General features: G+C 38.0%; 1 protein-coding gene across 3 annotated transcripts in view; it reads right to left on the bottom strand.

Moving 5' to 3' along the window:
* Window positions 1–1,768: 1,768 nt before the first annotated feature.
* kif5ab (kinesin family member 5A, b) overlaps window positions 1,769–19,537 on the bottom strand; it is a 61,475-nt gene continuing 43,706 nt past the window's right edge. The window contains exons 18-28 of one of the 3 annotated variants that reach the window (XM_072381833.1): window positions 18,401–18,465; window positions 17,391–17,500; window positions 15,389–15,490; window positions 14,847–14,907; window positions 14,665–14,736; window positions 14,438–14,542; window positions 11,459–11,675; window positions 10,041–10,299; window positions 9,136–9,197; window positions 6,480–6,507; window positions 1,769–4,133 (exon numbers count right to left, since the gene is read on the bottom strand). In XM_072381833.1, coding sequence (XP_072237934.1) covers window positions 4,103–4,133; window positions 6,480–6,507; window positions 9,136–9,197; window positions 10,041–10,299; window positions 11,459–11,675; window positions 14,438–14,542; window positions 14,665–14,736; window positions 14,847–14,907; window positions 15,389–15,490; window positions 17,391–17,500; window positions 18,401–18,465 — 1,112 coding nt within the window. In that variant the 3' untranslated portion in view covers window positions 1,769–4,102. Of the gene's footprint in view, window positions 4,134–5,646; window positions 6,101–6,479; window positions 6,508–9,135; window positions 9,198–10,040; window positions 10,300–11,458; window positions 11,676–14,437; window positions 14,543–14,664; window positions 14,737–14,846; window positions 14,908–15,388; window positions 15,491–17,390; window positions 17,501–18,400; window positions 18,466–19,537 lie in introns of those variants that run through there. The other 2 variants (XM_072381831.1, XM_072381832.1) reach the window with 2 other exon arrangements.

Raw genomic sequence — 19,537 nt, 5'->3', positions numbered from 1 at the left:
AAAAGAAAAAAAATGAACTCCATCATCCTCACATTTACAGCTCAAAATGCAATTATAGCGCATGTCTGGAGAATATCTGTTTTAACTGATTGACAGCAGACTGACAGGTAGATTATGTAAACACACTTAGCCCCGAGTTCAGTGGCCATTTAGAAAAAGTTACAGTGTAACATGCTCAGCGTAAAGGGTGACGAACAGGTACAAACAATTAAAGTACACAGAAAACATAACTATAAAGTCAGTATAGTAAGGGAGGAGGCCATCTGTATCAAATAAAACATTTTGTGTTGTTAAAGAAAACAGGGAAAAAACAGAAATGAACATTTGAGTCTGGGTATTCTTTATCTTAATATTGTAATATTATGTTCACTTGTTGGTTCTTAAAGGACATTGTCAAAACTATTTAAAACAATATATATGGGGAGGGGTGTTATATTGTGTCGTTATAGGTGCTGTGAAACGTTAAATAAAGAAAAAACACTTTGTGTTGATCTTCCCATGTTTGTTTGGGTTTGCTCAGGCTCCCTTTCACAACCCAAAGACATGTGTGCTGGATTAACTGGGGGAATTGTTTTCAGCTTTCAACTGGCTGATGCCCTATGTACTGCAGGTGTTCCCTGCCTTTCTCCCACTGTCCACTGGGAGAGAGTACAGCTTGCCTAAAATCGCATGGAGGATGAGCCAAAAATAGTTATGAGCTTAAAATACTGAAGCTCCTGAACGTTGAACAGTTTTTATGTTTTGTCATATTGAGAATAATAAAAATCTTAATTGGGTTTTACACAACATACGGTGCGTAGAAGTGTTTCTTAGTATTACTGTAGGTATTATATTTGAATTACATCTACAATCACAGTCTTACTCACTCTGACATATCATTGGTCAAACATATGTAATTATTTTTTCCCACCGTCATTTGTGGCATTTTGTCCATTTGAAGGATCTTAGAAAGTCAAAACACGAGAGCTCTCACAATTAAAGACATTGTTGTATTTCCCAGAACATACACACCACACATGTAAATACTCATACTCATACTCAAAGTACAGTCACCTCCACTGTCACCCTTGACTCTTGTCATCCTGACTGTTTGATCAAAAGGTCGACAGAGAGAGTATGACGACTAGCATGGAGTAACAAACTGTCAATGTCTTAAGGGACAGTGAGTCGATCAACTTATCTGCTCGGCCATCTGACTGCACCCACTTTATCCAAGACTTATGACTTATCTGTATTTTCAAAGGTCAAACACCTCACTGGCTGATGAGATGCTCTATCTCAGTTTGTGTGTGTGTGCGTGCGAGTGTCAGTGGGATAAGACAAAACCGTATCAGCTCTTGATAACCTGCAGTAACTCTGGTGCTATATTAAACGAAACCTATAGGTTGTTGGTTATTACAGCGCAAGATCTTTGCATGTGATAAACACTACGATCTAAGCATTGGTTTCTCTTCAAGGAGGTGGTTCAGCAAAGAATGAGAGGATTAGTCATCACCATGACAAATTAATGTTTGATCGGCCTCTGCACATGTGCATTCCACAATATGATGAAAATCCAAAGTGCTTATCATTCCAATAAAAAGAAATAAAAAAAAACAAATACAGATAAAAAAGAACACAAATGGTTCACATTCAACAGCAGGTACATATGAAGTAAAAATAGATAGCAAATAAATAATATTTTACATCGAGCAAATGATAAATAATATATATTTTTTTCTACCTATACTAGGAGTATAAAAATAGTTGCTACACATTTTCTTTTCCACCACTCTGCCATGCTCTTGGATGACAGGACAATGACTAAAAGTTTCACATACAATCCCTGACAGGCAGCCTTTTAAGGATAATTAACAGCTCAAAATTCTCTTCATGACCTATAATGAGACCTTAAAAGCAATCAGTCTTCTTGTCTCTGTCTTTTCTTGTGGTTCAGACAAAGTTTCCTTTCGTATCAGTTAAAGTAAGTGACGCATATCAAAAGTCAGACCTGCTGTGGCTGTTGTTAACCACAGAATATTTAAGTACATTAGTTTAAACAACTCTTTAACCAACTATTAACCAAAGATTCAACAGTCTGTCATTTGGTTCCATGTATACTAAAAATGGAAAAAAATTGCAATATAAAATCTAGGCTGTGTAGGGGTGTATTGTATTTAGATATATATTTTTTTTGATTGAAAAGATAAAAAATGAAAAAATCATGCTTTTGCAGGTGTACCTATATGCATTTTAACTTGGTGTTGGTCTCTGTGCTCCCAATTGCAACCGTAGCTAACAAAATATTAATACCATGATGAAATGAGGCCGATATTTTAGACATGAAATAAAAATGCCCACAAATTAGGAATATTACTGTTTGCCACACATTTCATACTACTTTAAAGGGGACCTCTTATGTTCTTACTTGTTTTCTGTCCTAAATTTAATGTAACAATGTTGAATGTTAAATGTTCGCTCATCATAAATTCAGACTTCCAGCATTTATTTATACTTTTTGAGGAGGTTATGTCAGCACAGATCACCAAGAACGCACAGGTAGTGCAGACCATATGCACAGGGTGCTGTACCTTGGCAGGCTTCCAAAAATGTCACAAAGAGTGAGCTTTTTAGAAGCGAGGCCTTAAAGAGACACCAGTTGCTTATTTATAAAGAAATATTCTGCCCATAAATCACATGAAAAAGCAGAGTCTGTGGGCAAGAGACACGATCTTGTTAGCCAGAGCTGTCTGGTTCCCATTTTTACTTTGCTTGTTATCAAAGAGGTAATCATGTCTGAGCTGTTTTTGGCTGCATGCAAGTAAGCAAAAAGATGCAAGAGCAAAGAGTCACCCAAGATGACATAATTGTGAGAAGCACCAGCTATTACCTGATGACTATTTATCTTTTTATCATCATTTTGTATGTATCTGTTGAACAGAAAGTATTGGTCCTCAGCTAGTGACAGTGGAAGTCCTGAATTATCAACTGAAGTCAGCTGGTTATAATTGATTTGCTTCCAGACTGGTTTCAGACAGAGGATTAACCTGGGGGCTGAACTCTGGCAGAGTTCTAGAATAAAGATGTATTACTGCAAATGTACACCATAGGGCCCCTTTCAAGGAAAAGTGGTGATATTTCATTGGTGTCTGTGTCTAAGAAATTTCAATCACAAACCAACAATGACCTCATTAATAATTGTTTGTTTTCAAAACCTGATATAACAACACAAAATGATTGAGTTGTATTGTTGCACTTAATAGCATAAACAGAAAACATAAATGAGAGTTAATTTGCTGCGGAAAACAGCAGCCTTGCTTTCCCCGCTGTTTGTTGAACACCTTTTTGAAATGAAGTAGTTTATTTTAATTGCCTGTTTTAAGCTATTTACTGAGAGATAGACTGGAAAACTCCAACAATACTAATAGACAGCCTAGTGCATTGCTGATTTTTGGACTTTTAATGGGATTTGTTCACAATTCAATATTCCTCTAATTTAATTTTTTGATCTTTTCATACATAGAAATTTACAGAGTCTTCTGTACTGTTGTTGGGACCGACATATTCTAAGACGATGTACCCTTATCAGGGTTGTTCCTCTATAATGTATTTGCTGGAAAATACTGAAGAGCAACATCATAGTAAACATGCAGTAACAAGTGTGAATATTAGTAAAATGAGTGCAGTGTTTACACTGTTTTCATGTAGGTGAAGACATTTTAACTGGTTTCAGATATTCCATATGTCTACAAATGGTGGTAACAATAATGCTGACTTACTTTTGACTGCACTGTTTTTGTGTCCCCAGTTTCAAATATTACCTCCTAGTGGTAATCTATTGAACTGCACCTTTTCTTACCCTTCTCTCTATTTGGGGCCCCCTTGCTTTTCAAGTCACGTGGGTGGCGGTGCAGAAGCAGGTGTAAGCTGCCAGGTTGGTCATTTGGGATGCAGTGCTTGCCAAACTGTGTACACCCCACACACCGGAGGACGGAAAGGAGAAGGGATCAGAGAGAGGCAAGCAGGGACTCAAGGAAAGAAAAAAAAACTCAAGAGGACCGTTTACAGCAGGAGAAGATGGGAGAGGGGAGTCAGGGAAGACAGTGATCAGCTGCATGCAGATTTACAGAGGAGGTCTCGAACAATTTGTCTGCCTGGAAAGAGAAAGACACAACAGAGAGTGAGAATGACAGTCAGATGCATTTGAGGAAAAACAGGGAGAGCAAATGATGGAAAAAAGAAGAGAAAGCTGCCTGTGAGTCATGCCAGCATTGCCAGAGGGATCATGTCATTTTATGTCTGGTGTCTTCAAAGGGAACTAGGTATGTCTGGAAACTGCGCAAATCTTACTCAGTGGACAAAATGACCATTTGCAGTAAAATTCACCAGCTGAAAACTTTGATATTCTGCCAAAACTTTAGGCTAGTTTCGAGCTTGAAAACTTTGGATAACATTTAGCTTGAATCATATATCACCTTGAGAGCCATCTTGAGACTGCAGGCTGAATGGTATTTTGTCACACACTACTTATTTTACCATCCATCCATCCATTTTCTACACCGCTTATCCAATTCAGGATAATGGGCGGGGGGCTGGAGCCTATCCCAGCTGCCATTGGGTGAGAGGTGGGGCACACCCTCGATCTGTCACCAGTCCATCAGAGGGCCAAATGAGATCTACTGGCAAAAGTAGTAGTCACTAAGAACTAGTTTTGATACACTAAAACCCTGTGAGAACACTGGGATGGTAAAGGGATGAAGTAAAAACTCAGAAATAGAGATTATTTCAATCCTATTCTTCAGTTACTTTGTGCAGTGCTTTTTATCATATTATATAACTGCAAACAAAAAAGCCCTGAACCCAGATAGACACTGATCGTAAGAAGTTTTGGGGGAAAATATATTTCAAAATACACCCAGTTCATGTACTGCAGGCATTTTTGTTCATTCAGCTGGCAGAGTTCCCTCTGGAGACTGACAGATCCAAAAAGAGGCACCGTGAACTTTCATAAAACAGGGTGAGTTCCAAATCCAATAAATCAGTTTAGATAATATATCACAGTAATATACAGTTATGACTCTATAATTTTTTTTTAAATTTTCAGATGATTCTTTATCATCAGCATAACATTTCAACTAATAACCAAGCACCTATTTCAACATGTTGAATACAGTACGGTTTTAGGTAATTTGATCTCCTTTTACCATGGACACATTTAATCAACGCAAAGCACTACTTCTAGAGAAATCTATTTTAGAGTCCTGCAGGCTGAACAAATGCACTGGAAGTTTGCAAGCTCAAGCAATGCAAGGATCTGACATTGTCATTTTTTACCAAGTTTTTGCAGTGGGTCAGTGGTTGTTAGTGAAATTTCCAGCCAAAAACTGCACTGTGCAAGTCTTGAGCCAAAAGTCTTGAAATCTTTAAAAGTGGTCTTGAACAATATTTCTCCAGGCTTTCTGAAGATCTATTTGCATGTCTTTCTTTGAACGTTAAGGCATGTAGCACTGACTTATGAATCAACATAACTTAAGAGAACTAGTGTTGTGTCAAGTTTCACTAAATCGCTGCAGCTTTTTGCTGTTTCCCAGGGGTTACATAAAGACCTGAGGAGTCGCTCTAGACTTTTGCTCATAACTGTAGATTTAAGTCAATTAGCATTGTTTTTTTTCTTTTCTTTTTTTATTTAAATACTTTAATGGGAAAAAAAAGAATCAATTCTTTAAAAAGCTGCAACAATATTTGAGTTATCAGAAATTGGTATCCATAGATCAACAACAAGAAGAACTAGCAGATAATTTAAAGATACAACTGTAGCTTCATAGTAGTTTACCTGTTTTACTTTTTATGTTTTTCACAGAGTAATACGATTTTTCCTCTTTCTGTTTCAATTTTTTAATTGGAAATGAATTGCTTTGGTATTTACTCCTTTGTCTGCGATTCATACAGGCACGTGTATTGCAAATAAAACGATTTCTCAGGAGTTCCCAATATTTCTATATCCTTACCTGCTAAGACCCATTAACTGGCTGAAGCCTCAGGCTTCACGCTGTAGAGTTTGGCTTGGTCTTGATTGTCACAGACACCAGTGCTGGGCACAGAATTCACATTCAAACACAGGCTAAGCAACACACCGGAATCACAGGCCGTTGCAGCAGCAGCAGTGGCAGTGACAGCAACAAGGGGGCAGCGATGCAGCAGAGAGACAGACCAGTGAGGAAGTCAGTGCTGTTCATGTACTTGTTCTTAAAACATGAGTAGAATCAATGCATGCAAGGTAAATGTGGCAGTGCAATGCTTAATGGAGTACTTTACCTATGAATAACTGTTACCAAAGCATACTAGATGTACATATGTAACTTAACTGAGCTATGCTACTTCTATACATCGATCTGTGTCTACACATGATGCATTTCATCTACTTTGAAAAATTAAAAGCCACAGCAAGACAGACAGAAGCAGGTGCTTTGCAGTGATCAAAACGGGTGTAGTGGTCTTACCTGTTGTCATTGATGTCTGTGGTGTTTCCTGTGGACAGAAAGAGTGCATAAAGACGCAGGCATGTGCACAGTGACAGCGTTGGTGATGCATAAACTGGGTGGATGGGTGGTGGTGGTGGAGGGAGTGGGTTTGCAACAGACACAGGCACATATGGGTTTAATTAATACACCCAAAGCCATTGAAACTGTATGACTTTGGAAAAAGCACCTGCATGAAACAATTTAGTAGTCTGACAACATTATCAGAAAGGCAACAATACAGTAGCAAAACTTTGTTTTAGGTTCAGGTAACCAAAACTACATGATTTAGGAAGATTGTGTTTATCAAATTCTGGTTGAAAAGCACATTTTAATTTATGTAAGCACCACTAATTTGTTAACCCTTTAATATCCTCCCTGAGAAAAATGGCAATAGAAATGTTTCTTTACATTTTAGATTCTGAACATTTTTTAGAAAATGACATATCTCTTCATCAACATTTGAAAAAGTAAAAGCATAACATCTACTTACTTTGAGCAAACCTAAACTGAATTGTAGAGATGGCTGAGGCAGAATTACTTTTACAATTTTTTTATTAAGATTCAGTATTATCGTTATAATTTGCTCTGAAAGACGGGAACAGTAAAGGCTGAAAGTTGGCAAAAGGCTGAGATCATGCTTTAAAGAATCGACTAACTATTGATTAGAGTAAACATGTGATCATTCATACTCACCTTAACTTAAATACATGGTTTAACTTGCTATAATAGTATGTCATGCTTGTGAAACAAATAAAAATGTTGTCATTAGAACTATTGCAAATTTCTGCCATGAAATAGCATGATATCACAGCTCTACGAATGAATAGACCATTTAATATGTCATTTTTTACACTTTTTAACCTTTTTCTGTGTCATTTTAAGGAATTAAATCAGACAATAACTTGAAGGGGAATACAAGCAAAGGTCCAGGGCAAAGTGTCTTTCTTTGAAAGCACAAACAGTGTAAAATGATTTGCAGAAAAACTAGAAATAAAAAAAAAACAAATGAACAAACAAAGAAAAAGCAAAATACATCATGACATGACTTAAAAGCAAAGATAAAGAGCAAGTGAAATCTGATACTGTATCTGTGTTCATTGTTTATCTATCTGCTATTAAGCTGAGCTGACTGGAGGAGGACAATCTCTCCACTGCTTCTATTTCTGCTTGCACCGCTAACAACAAATAACCAAATAGGCCACAAGTTTTAAAAGCTCCCATCCAGAAAATGTTCTTTCATTAAAAGCACATCCCTCTTAACAGCTACCATTACTGGTAGATGATCATTGCAGCAGAACAGCACTTAACTTGGAAAATAGGATGTGGTTCTGTTAGAAGTTACGGGATTACATTTACATTTTGTAGAATCTAATGAACAGAATTTATTTTCCAGGTGCCTTTAAGTCCGAGCAGCGACTGTTACTACAGTCCTTGGAAAACTGTGCTTTCACTGAACTTTACTGATAGAGAGTCATTTCTCAAAATATTCAGTTTTTGTGTGACACAACATATTGACAACCAGACATAAGACACAAGCTTCAGCAGCTGCAAAGCTGTGCAAATGTATTCATCATTGTGCACTGAAGCAAGAATATTTAATTTGTGTACAATTTGATGAGACCTCATGCTTGACTGGGTTTTAAGGGTGTTCACATGAGAAGAAAAAAAACACTGTGACATTTAATAAAAGTCTTACTCTTTCAGGACAATAATAACGGTCAAGGTTCCACCTACAGACTTTAAAAAAAGTAATGAGAAATTTGGAGTCTTGCAGATCCATTTGGCTTTGAGATGTACACTTTCCCACAAGCGCTTATTGAAATTCATGACATTGAGTGCAACAGTGGAAATAACAAGGGATGAACCAGCAGGGATTTTGGCTTCAGAAGTTTGACCTAGTAAGCAAATCGCCTAGGTAAATCCTGAAAGGATTCACAGGACAACAGCAGTCACATCTGATATTTAACAAAGGACATGAGTTGTTGCAGCAGTTTGATAAATCTATTGTTACTGTCTTTTGGACTTTTATTGATATTCTTGGTGAGTCAAAGAGTCGGTGGAGTGGTGTTGTTACACAACTCAAAAACTGTCGTCTCTGGGTCAGGGGCTGAGGTGGGCATCCAACCTGTCTGTCGGCTCTATGAGTAATTACACTGCAGGACTAATCTATCTCCTTCAGAGATAGCAGTCAAAGACATTCACACACAAACAAGAGGACACACAAAACCATTGAGCAGCAGGAGATGCCCCTGGTCCCCTGCATATTTTCTTGGTCATTCAAAAATATGACAATCTGTATCTTATACGAATGTGAAAACCTAATGCAAAGATGGTTGACTAACAAACTCTGTACCTCTTTCAACAGACTGTTGGCTTAAATCTACTGACCACAAGTCCATTACATGAAAATAAGAGAATGAAGAAAAAAAAAAGGTAGTTTACAGCAGTCGCTGTAAACTAGTTTAACAGCTGCACTCTGTAATCGTACACAAAGCAACATAAGACATAATAGCTGGTATGAGAACGTAATGGGCATCACTAAAAAACGCTCATGAAAATAAATGAATTTACCCCTCCTGATTGTCATCATAGCATTACTCATTATTTCAGCAGGCCTTATCTAAACAGGGCTCACCATTTTCCGAGTCGAGCATCTCTGAAGTGCTGTCTGCTTTGCTTGCTGGCTCAGCTGGAAGCCTACAAATAACAGATACTCTTGTCAGCATCACTGTGTGAGATATGTTTCAGAATCTTTATTTTTGCCTTTAAATGTAACGACATAAAACTATCATTAAAAACCAGCCAGAAAATAATAAATCAAGGATAAAATATGCTCAAGCTGAAAGTGTACATTGCACAGACTTCTAGACACTTCAATATTCAATCATTTAAAAACAATACAGATTAAGTTTATCTGTAGAAATATAATAGTTTGAAAAAATGACGTGATGAAGTTCACTTTGCTGCCTTATGTCTTCATTGTTGGCAGGTTGCTGAGATTAAATAATAATCTCACATTTATGTGGTTGAAGGTTTCCCCATGTCCAATTAGTGAACTCTAATATTACCTTGTCAAACTACAATGTCAGAGCTCAAGAACATGGTTAAAGGTGCCGAAGAACATTAGTAAAGGGACTTTGAGTTGAGCTGATTTAATGAAACTACTATTTTCAAAATTAAGAAAGCACAATGCCATTAATAGCTTTGGAAAAAGATCATAAGGGGACTTAGTCAAGATCAATATATCCAGAAAACAATGTCCACCATCCAGAACTGGTTAAAATCACACAGCATAATGGTAAGTTGACTGTGTGTTATATGAAACTGAGACATGCTGCAAAGCGACAGAGAAAACCGAGCAAGTTATGATAGCCGAGACAATCTACCTCTTTATGTCTTAGATGAAATGTGAGTTTTATTTTGAAGCACTAGAGGATTATCTTCAAAGGGCATTCAAAGGGGATGAAAATTTTAAAAAGGAACCCACAAAAAAGACAAACTAATCTTCCAGCCTTACCACATGAAACTGAGTTTACTCACACGTTGTTCTGAGCGTCGCTGCCATGCGTGTCGTTGTTTTTGGAGTCAAGGTTTTCTGTTGGACTGTTCTGGTTGGAGTTGGCCTCAGGTAACCGTGCCTCACTATCTGGTGTTGACGGACCAGCAGGGGCAGCTGATGGTTGGTTGTTTTTGTTGTTAAAAACAGCATTGCAGAAGGCAATGGGTTGTTCGCTGTAGCCTCGGATAAAGAAAGGGTTGGTGGGACAGATTGGGTAGTGGCCGGGCCGCACAGGCTTAGCTGTAAGTGATAACACAGGATCAAAGTGTTGATTGATTTATTCATGCAAAGACATATTCAGTTTGTCCTAAAAGATGGATTGAATTTAAAAATAATGCATTGTTTTAATGTGTCTGGAATACTGTGAATATATCAGTGTACAGCAGTTTCACTGTTACTCTCAACTGCATTGGCATAATCCTGTAATGAAAATCATTATTCTGAAAACTCTCACATTAATCAATAGCTCATTTTCTCATAGCAGCAGCATACGTGCCTCTCATTTCTTTGGTGCAATTATCTTCAGTTGCACCAGTGATGGGGGAAGCTGGTGATCAGAATGATTACAGTGCTTTTCTAAGGATTTGCATTTGTTTCAAAGGAGCACATTTACTGTGTTAATCTTTTCAGGAAGAATATTCCACCAAACTGAAAACCACCTTCATGCATAAATAGTTTCTATTTCAAAACATTTGGTAAGGCTGATTATTGTCAGTTAAGCTTATTAAAAACTAAAACTGTTGTTGAATTTAGTATACAGGAACATTTCATGAACTATCATCTTTTTACAACGTGTACATTGGTACATTGGTCATGGTACTGACTTTGGAATAGAGTGACAGCAAGTGCTGCAGCTTGCTCATGCGGTGTATAAAAGCATGGAGATCGGGTAGGGAGAAGGGAAGCGATCACAGATGAATGGAGGTAAAGCATACAATGGATGTTGTTTGTGAAGAAATCACAGCAGGGACATGAAAAGCATGGCTGCACCAGGGTGAGAGATTTCTCTCACAGTGTGGTGGAAAAGTATCAAGTAGGGGGGAGATTAAATGTTAGGAACAGAAAGACAATAGTGTTTACATGTGAAAATTAACATATGCTGAAGGGGTTTTAATTTTATTTCAACAGTAGAGCCTACAGTAACTGATATGTGATTTGGATATGCTCTGAAGAAATACACTAGAAATATAAAGAATTTATTAGATAGATAGATAGATAGATAGATAGATAGATAGATAGATAGATAGATAGATAGATAGATAGATAGATAGATAGATAGATAGATAGATAGATAGATAGATAGATAGATAGATAGATAGATAGATAGATAGATAGATAGATAGATAGATAGATAGATAGATAGATAGAAAGAAAATTTGTGAGGGGGTGTATATATCACCTATCTGTGCTGCATGGGGCCGACGAAAGGGATTGCGGACCCTCATCACATCTTTGATTCGCTCCACTTCCTGCTGGTAGCGATGACGGTCCTTCATGGCTCCCTCCTTTGCCTCCTTCAGTGCACCCTCCAAGGCCTTGACCCGCTCGGCTGTAGAGCGAAGACGTTTCTCAAGTTTTGGAAGCTCACAGCGAAGGTCTGCATTGTCACGTACCAGCTGTAAACAGACAGGAACACATACAGTACATCCAACATCTGGCAGGGGCGTGTCGGTACCCAAAAGAAAACAGAAATGTGGTGGGTGATATATTAACTCTTGAGCTTACATGATTGTCTTTGAGATACATTTTCAAAAGAACACCGGGTAATCTTTAGACTATATGTAAAGCCTTGGAAATACGTTTCGAATTCTCACTTTGAAAACTAGAAATAAGTAACAGGAGTGTGATTTTGTTCTATCACACCAGCTGGAAAGCAAGATACCTCCTGTTTTTATAGGAGAACAATGCAAAGCATAAACACCTGTTACCACACAACCACTGGAATATGCTTTAAGTTCAGGCCAAATTGATGTAGTAAGGTGGATGAGAGGCTCATCATGGGCAATCTTAAAATCATCAAAGGAAAAATCAGCACAAGCTGCTTTATGTTGAGGAAACAAGCAGAAAAAACTCAAATTGAGGACTTACTCATCTTAAAATACAGAACTAACCAGCCAACTGGTTACATAAAGTAGTCTAAAAAAAAAGTCAGATATTCATCTGAGTTCTAAATATGTGAAAACACAACCTGAGATCAAAGGAAAAGTAATGCTCAGGCCTACCAAACGTTTTATATCACAATGTCAGAAAAAGAAGGTTTAACCACTTATTAAATTCAAAGGTTCCCTTATGCTTTCCCACCAGCACTGGATATGTTTAATGAGTGTGTTAAAAAAAAGACAAAATGAGTCATAATTAGCTGAAGCTAGTTGAAGCTTCAGTAGGACATTCTTTCATCAACTGTGACCTCTGTGAGGATTTTATGGTCATCTAAAGTTATTACATCCATAACATCACTGCAGAATTAGAAAATAATCTCTTCTGACATGGTTGCTGCTGTATTTTACAGGACTTGTGTGGGGCATTATGGCAATTAACATATTGCCATATAGTATAGAATATGATAAGTACTTGGGTATCATTAAAAAATAAAAAGACTGGTATGCAAGTAAATTGATTTTACTCCTACAAAGACTGTATTGCTTTAGTGAATGCAGGATAGTCTAATATCATTAAAAGTTTTCTTTAGCTTTAATATGTGTGATTATTATTATTGTTAATAGTATTACTATTATTAAGCTGTTTTAGTATCACCTGGATGTGAAAGTCTCTTATCTTATTGTCAGAAAAGTTTGCTTATTATCATTAAATAAAAGTCACTGCCAAAGAGGTCATTTCATATCAAAACTTCACAAGGAGAAGTTGGGAGACAAAGAGAACTGTGTTTTAAGAAGGAATGTTGTCTCCCCACTGATTGTTATCTTTATAGCTCCCCAAATAAGGAGATGCCTCCAAACTAAGGAGATATGCCAGACCTGGGCACATAGGGGATTGTATGTATGTGTGTTTGTGTCACCTAATAAAAGAGCAAGGGAGGCAACCACTCGTTGGAGAACTCTTGTGAATCTGCAGAGAGAAGGTTCGTGTGTTGTTCTCTCCTTGCAAGTAAAATTCTGAGGCCTCTGAGGGATTTCTTGGTTTCATACCGTTGTCTGTTAGTTAATTTTTCTAACACTTATGCTCAGTATCTCTTTTGGATATGGCTTAACAGAGTATCATCATCTCTCCTACCTTCAGGAAACATAATATTCATCATTATCATTGTTATTACGATATTTTTTTTTCCACAATATCCTTCTCACTTCCAGGCATGTTTTCTGGAGGCAGGAGAGATGATGACACTCTGCTGCTATTTGATCATGCAAGCTAATCCATATCCAGAAGAGATACAAGACAAGAGAGTTTCATATCCAGGTGAATTTACCTTGCAGATAAAAGTCTGCTGAATTCCCTTCATTTACCTGAGGTCCTGCAGTACTGGTTTTCTGTTTGTTGGTGAATCTTTTTGAAAGGAAAAAATACAAAGAATGGAGGGAAGATTCCCACAGGAGGTGAGTCATTCTATAAGTAAACTCATCGCTTGTATACCCACAGATATATGGAAAGAGGGATGATCAAAATTTGTGCACCTTATAGTTGTGGTACACTGTCCCAGTGTCTGTCTTTGAGAGCCTTATCACATTCCATGGGTAGTATACTGAGTTACGATCATGACTGTCTTCCTTTCCTACATTATCAGCAGGTGGTAGATGGGATGAAGACACCCAGCTGCTGCTTTCGGATGGGATTTTTGCCCGACAAAATACTGCAATGCAGCTCGCACCAATGTGCCTGCCTCAGAATATGTGCCAGTCTGCAGAACATTCAGTACATCAACACGGAGTCTGTAATGGTCCATTTCGGGAAAGTGTGTGTGTTTTTCAGTGCAATCTTTCAGAAGATTTGTATGTGGGATGAGATAGTTTGGGATTGTGTGTTTGTACCTGCACAAGGATATATTCATTTGTGTTTATCAAATCTGAGTTCATGCTGTGTGGCTTCTTTTCCCTAAAGGCAGCTTGGTTTAACACCTCCTGCTGCTTTGTTTTCAAGGAGACAGTCATGTGAAGTTGCGGTAGTAAGATGATTGATAGTGCTAACACTGCTTTTGCCCATAGGAGAGTGAAGACAAATGGTAGACAGTGTATTGTATCTTAATTTGACTATTTTTGTTCTCCTCTTATACTCTATTCATGCAGGCACTTCTCACTTAGCGCTAAACCAGAGTACAGAACTGATCATGTTTCCAGGTCAAATAAAACAAAGATGATGCATGGACATGTAAAATATTTTTTGTCTCTGTGACTCTAATCCACTTTTTTATCTGCTGCTTGGTTACCTGTTTGTGAACTTTTGTAAGCTGCTCCAGGTTGTTTTCAAGAAAGGAAATCTTTTGTTTCTGGGTGATAAATCCTCCAGTATCATCAGGCTCCATCTCCACACTCTGTCAATAGAAACAAGATGTCAGAATTGCGTATTAAAAAAATGCTCTCACAAGGGCGCTACTGTAGCTCCATCGAGGTAAAGGTGAATCTTTGAAGGGTATTTCTGTTATTTTGATCTTACTTTTCTGACTCGAGTCGTGAGGTCTTGAACAAAAAGCTTGCGGAGGTTGTGCAAGGTGTGGAGCTCACGAGTCTAGTTTGAAGGCAGAAACATGTAGGAAATAGTTCAGCTAAAGCAGCAGCATTTAGTGAATGTGACTCCTGAGGGAGCCAAATGAAATGTGACAGCAAATAATGACTTACAACAGTCTCCTCCAGCCCTTTGAGATCCTGCTTTGACTGCTCATGGCGTTCATGGAGAAATCTATGGGTAAACAGACAGAAATATTGAAAATTCAATCTGAACTTCTCTTTACTCAAATGATAACCTCATCCACAACAGAATTATTCATCACCAGAGAACAAAAGCAGCATAGAACAGCTGCCCCACTCGTGGGACTGTTATCCATCTGCCATCTGACGCAATATGCTGCAAAGGTCAGTACAGAAAGAGACCTATTAGCAGCCAGCTGCTACCTTATTGAAAAACTCTAATGGAGATATGAAAACGAGTTGGTCAGAAAGAAACAGAGAAATAGTCAAATAATGGCTTAAAACAGCTAAAGGGTCATATACTGTAAATTGACTGACAGTCAGACCTCCAGAGTGATTGAATAATAAATAGAAGAAAAAAAGACAAAAAAACAAGAGAAGTAGAAGACGGAATCTAAAGAGGCAGCTTGCCTCCCGGACTCCATATGGTGAGGTGTGTGAAAGCTGGCCAAGGCACTAAAGCAGAGACTCACGTCAGCTCCTCCAGCTGCCGGCTCTTGTGATGCTCCTGACTTCTGAGACGTTCAAAGTCACTGTGCAGTTGCTCCAACTCCAGCTGCTGCTTCTGATTGCAGCTGAAAGGATAAAAAGTGATTCATTCAGGGACTTATTTATATCTAAAAAATATTGGAATTTCGCTTGTAGGAAATTGAACAAATGCTATAAGTCCCTCATGGCTTTTTGCTGAACAGAAATAGGATGAAAATCTGTGATACAACCCAGAACTGTAAGTCAGTTCCCCAGTAGAGATTTACAATACATTATATTAGAAAGTAATACCCACAATTGAATGTTTCTACAATTCTAGTTGTTTAGTTACATATTTAACTTGTCCTGTTGAGGTGTATTAGTTTTTCGACTTGAAAAGAAAAATCAGCTACATGATTGCTTTTGTCATGACATCTGTTCCCCCTTAAGACCGATAACCGCCTTTGCATCACATGAGAAAATAAATGGTCTGTTCCAAGTGTGAGGCACAAGGTTCCAGTCCAGTGGTGGGCAGCAAAAATAATGAAGAAGCACCACCTCTGGATTCAGGGTTAGGATTTTTTTTTGCCCCAAATTCACATCAGTGCTGTACTAGCCAGAAAAGCATTTTAACAGACCTTAGGGATACATGATCAACCAAAGTGTGTAATTAGGTCACATCTAAAGCACTGCAATTCCCCATTGAACTACAAAGATGCCACAGCTTTCAAATTTCAAATGTACTCTTTTAATTTTCTGATCCTTGCATCTTGGAAGAACATTTAATGTACACCCATTTTACTTATTCTGTACAAAGGATCTGAAGGGCATCTCTGTTTCTATTTTACATGCGTTACACTTCACTGACACCCATCCATCCATTCATTTTCAAGCCACTTATCCAATGTCAGGCTGTACAAGCCGGATAAGCAGAGCAGCCCCAAACATGTATTCGCAAAAAGATTCTCTGCAGCTGCTGCTTTGCTGTTAACAGACACTCGCAGCACAGCAGGGAAATGTACTTTAGTCCTTTGAGGGGTCTGCCCAGTGGTCTCCTCCCAAACGGTCACGCTTGGTACATCACATGGTCAATTCCAGAACCTAAAGGGCCAGCTTTTCACTTAGGCCAAGCCTGGCCAGAGACTCCTCCTCCTGAGGGACAGCAGTAGCTCAGATCTAAAGTCCCCAAATATTGCAGTTTTCTCACAATGTCAGCCACCTACATACATCAATCTCAGCCAATATTGCAACTACAGTGATGGATTAGACTTCTTGAGAATTCAGCTTCTGAGGCAGTGTTATGTATTTCCAATTTGATTATTTGAATACCACTTTATAGTAAGGCACTGGATAAAACGTAAATAGAAAAGGGAAACTATGTTTTGAAAAAACATCATTTTAAAGGAGACATATTCTGGCCTATTTTCACAAGTTTTTATAATATCCTGAGTTGTTAATGAAGTGTCTGTGGCACACATAGGCCAAAATACCCCAAGCACAGTACAAAACCATGAATTTACAGCTCATCGCATTATATCTCATTTTAGAGCAAGGTGTGGCTTCCCTCATCTGCAGTTCAATGACAGACAGCTGATACTGATGACTTTTTCAGACACAATCTCGCTGCAAATCATGATTTGAACTGGCCCAGGTTGTTAAAACACAGCACCACAGATAGGAAGGTGAAAACATGTACAGAAGGTTGCTTAAAAAATTATTGATAGATGTTGTAGGCATGTCTGTATAATTATTTGATACGTTTCATGTGTTTAAAATGTTAGTAAGGTTGCTACATCTGAAAATATGTACTGTATAGGGCTACAAAGCCCAGTCCTCAAGGGATAAGTAAATGTGCTTTTACTATGATAATGAGGATTTCATTACTTAGTGAATTGGTATCTCTATACTCCTACTCCTCTTTTGATGATATTGTAGATGTTAAGAATGTATGATATGGAGCATTGATTTAGCATCAAACAAAGTGAAGAATTACAGAGAAGCACTGACTCAGATAAGTCATCGATGATCTTCTGCTTCTCGTTGATTTCATCTCGAAGGTGGCCAACCTGCTTGCTGTGCGCCTCACGATGTAACTCCATCTGTTGCTCCAGAGCCCTCTGAGATATCAGCAACAATAAAGAAAAAGAGAGAGACAAATTAAGTATTGACTGACAGAGAGCAGAGAGAGTATTGCGAGGTGGGAACCAAGGGAGGACAAAATGACTAAATAGCAAGGGAGAAAAATTACACACATCAGTGCACATGTGTACATGAAGGGGCACATGGGCACTGAACACACTGATACACACTCAACTGTGTCAATACCCTGCCACTGAAAATGACATGAGTCTCGGCCAATGAAACTTGAGCGTGTTGCCTGGAAACACAAACAATGACAACAAAAAAACATCATAAAGGCGACATCATAAAGGCGACTACAAGCAAATAATGAAAACAACAAATACTGCCATCTGTGGGGGAGTATTCAACAGTAGAAACAGCATCTGTTAACTGCTCTTTGGGAAGTGTTTTATTGCTTAATCTTTGGTAAGAGAGTAGCAATTTTAATAGTTGCGTATCAATTCTGCTCAAATGCCGTACTTTCACAAATAAACTATAGCTTATCAAAATATTACCATAGGAATCAAGTGATGGTCACAGAAATGTTAATATCCTGTGCCACAAGTACATCATCGCCTCAGCACTGTTCCTCGGAACAGTACACTGAAATGTTTACACTACACTACTGGAAACAATTAAGATATTATTATGATCATAAACGAGTTTACTGCATAGTAACGAAAGTAGAATTTTTTTTGTTTTACTTTCCAAAAATAGAACAAAATAAACAAAAAAAGAATATGGAAAATGTCAAACTATCCCTTTTGTTAGTTGTTGTGGACGGTGTAGCAACATACTGCGCTGTGAATGCAAAACCATGGATGCAGTCAAAGACAAATGCACACCTTCAGTTAGCTATAAGTACACTAAATTGCTGTCAGTGTTGTCATGGTTACCTTTATATCCCTTGAATTCTGGATAGACGTGTTATTTTCTTCATTGGTCACCTGTGATAGGCTCTCTGAAACAAACACAATTTTTGCAAGAAAAGACTGAGAGGATGACTGTGACACAAAAACAGTAGAAGGAAGTTTACAGTGTGTTACAGTGAGCGGGACACACTGATATTGATCCAAAAGGCGACTGTGACCTGACTTTGATAGCACTGCCTTAACAGCTCTTCAGGTTGACAGAGGTCAGCATGATCTAAGTACCGCCTTGCGTGAGATAATATCTATCTGTAAATTACATCCGTTGTGTCACGCTAACCTGATATCGACTCACTGCTGTTCCTCGTGTTGTATGATGAAATCACTCATCTCTGTACTTTGCTCCAGCCAGTGTGTGTTTGGCATGACCCACAGCACTTTCTGTTACTACTGTAAAGACCGCCTGGCTTGTGTGTCGAGTCAGACCAAAATTAATTTACAAGCTCTTAAATCCAGTTGTTATTTAATGCACTTCTCTGGGACTCCACTGGGGGAATGACTTACATTGCCTCTGGCCTGATTTGTGAATTGTGTCAGTGCACTGGGAGTATCTGAAGTTAGCTGGACCTTGCACAAATTTCATTTGTACTATTAATCATTTGGTGCTGATCTTCTGCAATGCTTATTTACCCTTGTTTTCCTCATTCTCAGCAGGACATAAAAACTTCTTTCACAGAACAAATGTTAGTGAAGCAAACAAAATAGCTTTTAAAAGTAAGTCCTAGCTCTTCTATGGTGGCGCTAATACGGTGAAAAGTCTGCAAATTATCATGATCAGCAGCTCAGATGAATCTAAATATTGTCCTTTATTCTCTAGTCAGAATAATAATAATAATAATAATATAATTTTAGCCTCTAATTTAACGTCCTCTAAGAAACGTGTTTCTTGTATGAGGTTTTGTTTCCATTGTTTTGCTTTACAGACTTACATATTGTTAGCTGCCATGTTGATCTAGTCCAGTTATTATACCATTTCAAGCAAAGGTCAAGGAAACAAACTGCAAATACAATGCAGAATCAATTTGAAGTGAAACTTTACTTGATACATTTAGGGTTCATTATTCAATTTAAAAAGCAGATATCTGAAAATTGTCTTTTGCTTGT

Source organism: Leuresthes tenuis, unplaced genomic scaffold (assembly GCF_036924035.1).
Source record: "Leuresthes tenuis unplaced genomic scaffold, fLeuTen1.0.hap1 SCAF_3, whole genome shotgun sequence".
Lineage (NCBI taxonomy): Eukaryota > Metazoa > Chordata > Actinopteri > Atheriniformes > Atherinopsidae > Leuresthes > Leuresthes tenuis.
The sequence above is the reverse complement of the archived record's forward strand: the minus strand, read 5'-3'. Positions and strand labels throughout refer to the sequence as shown.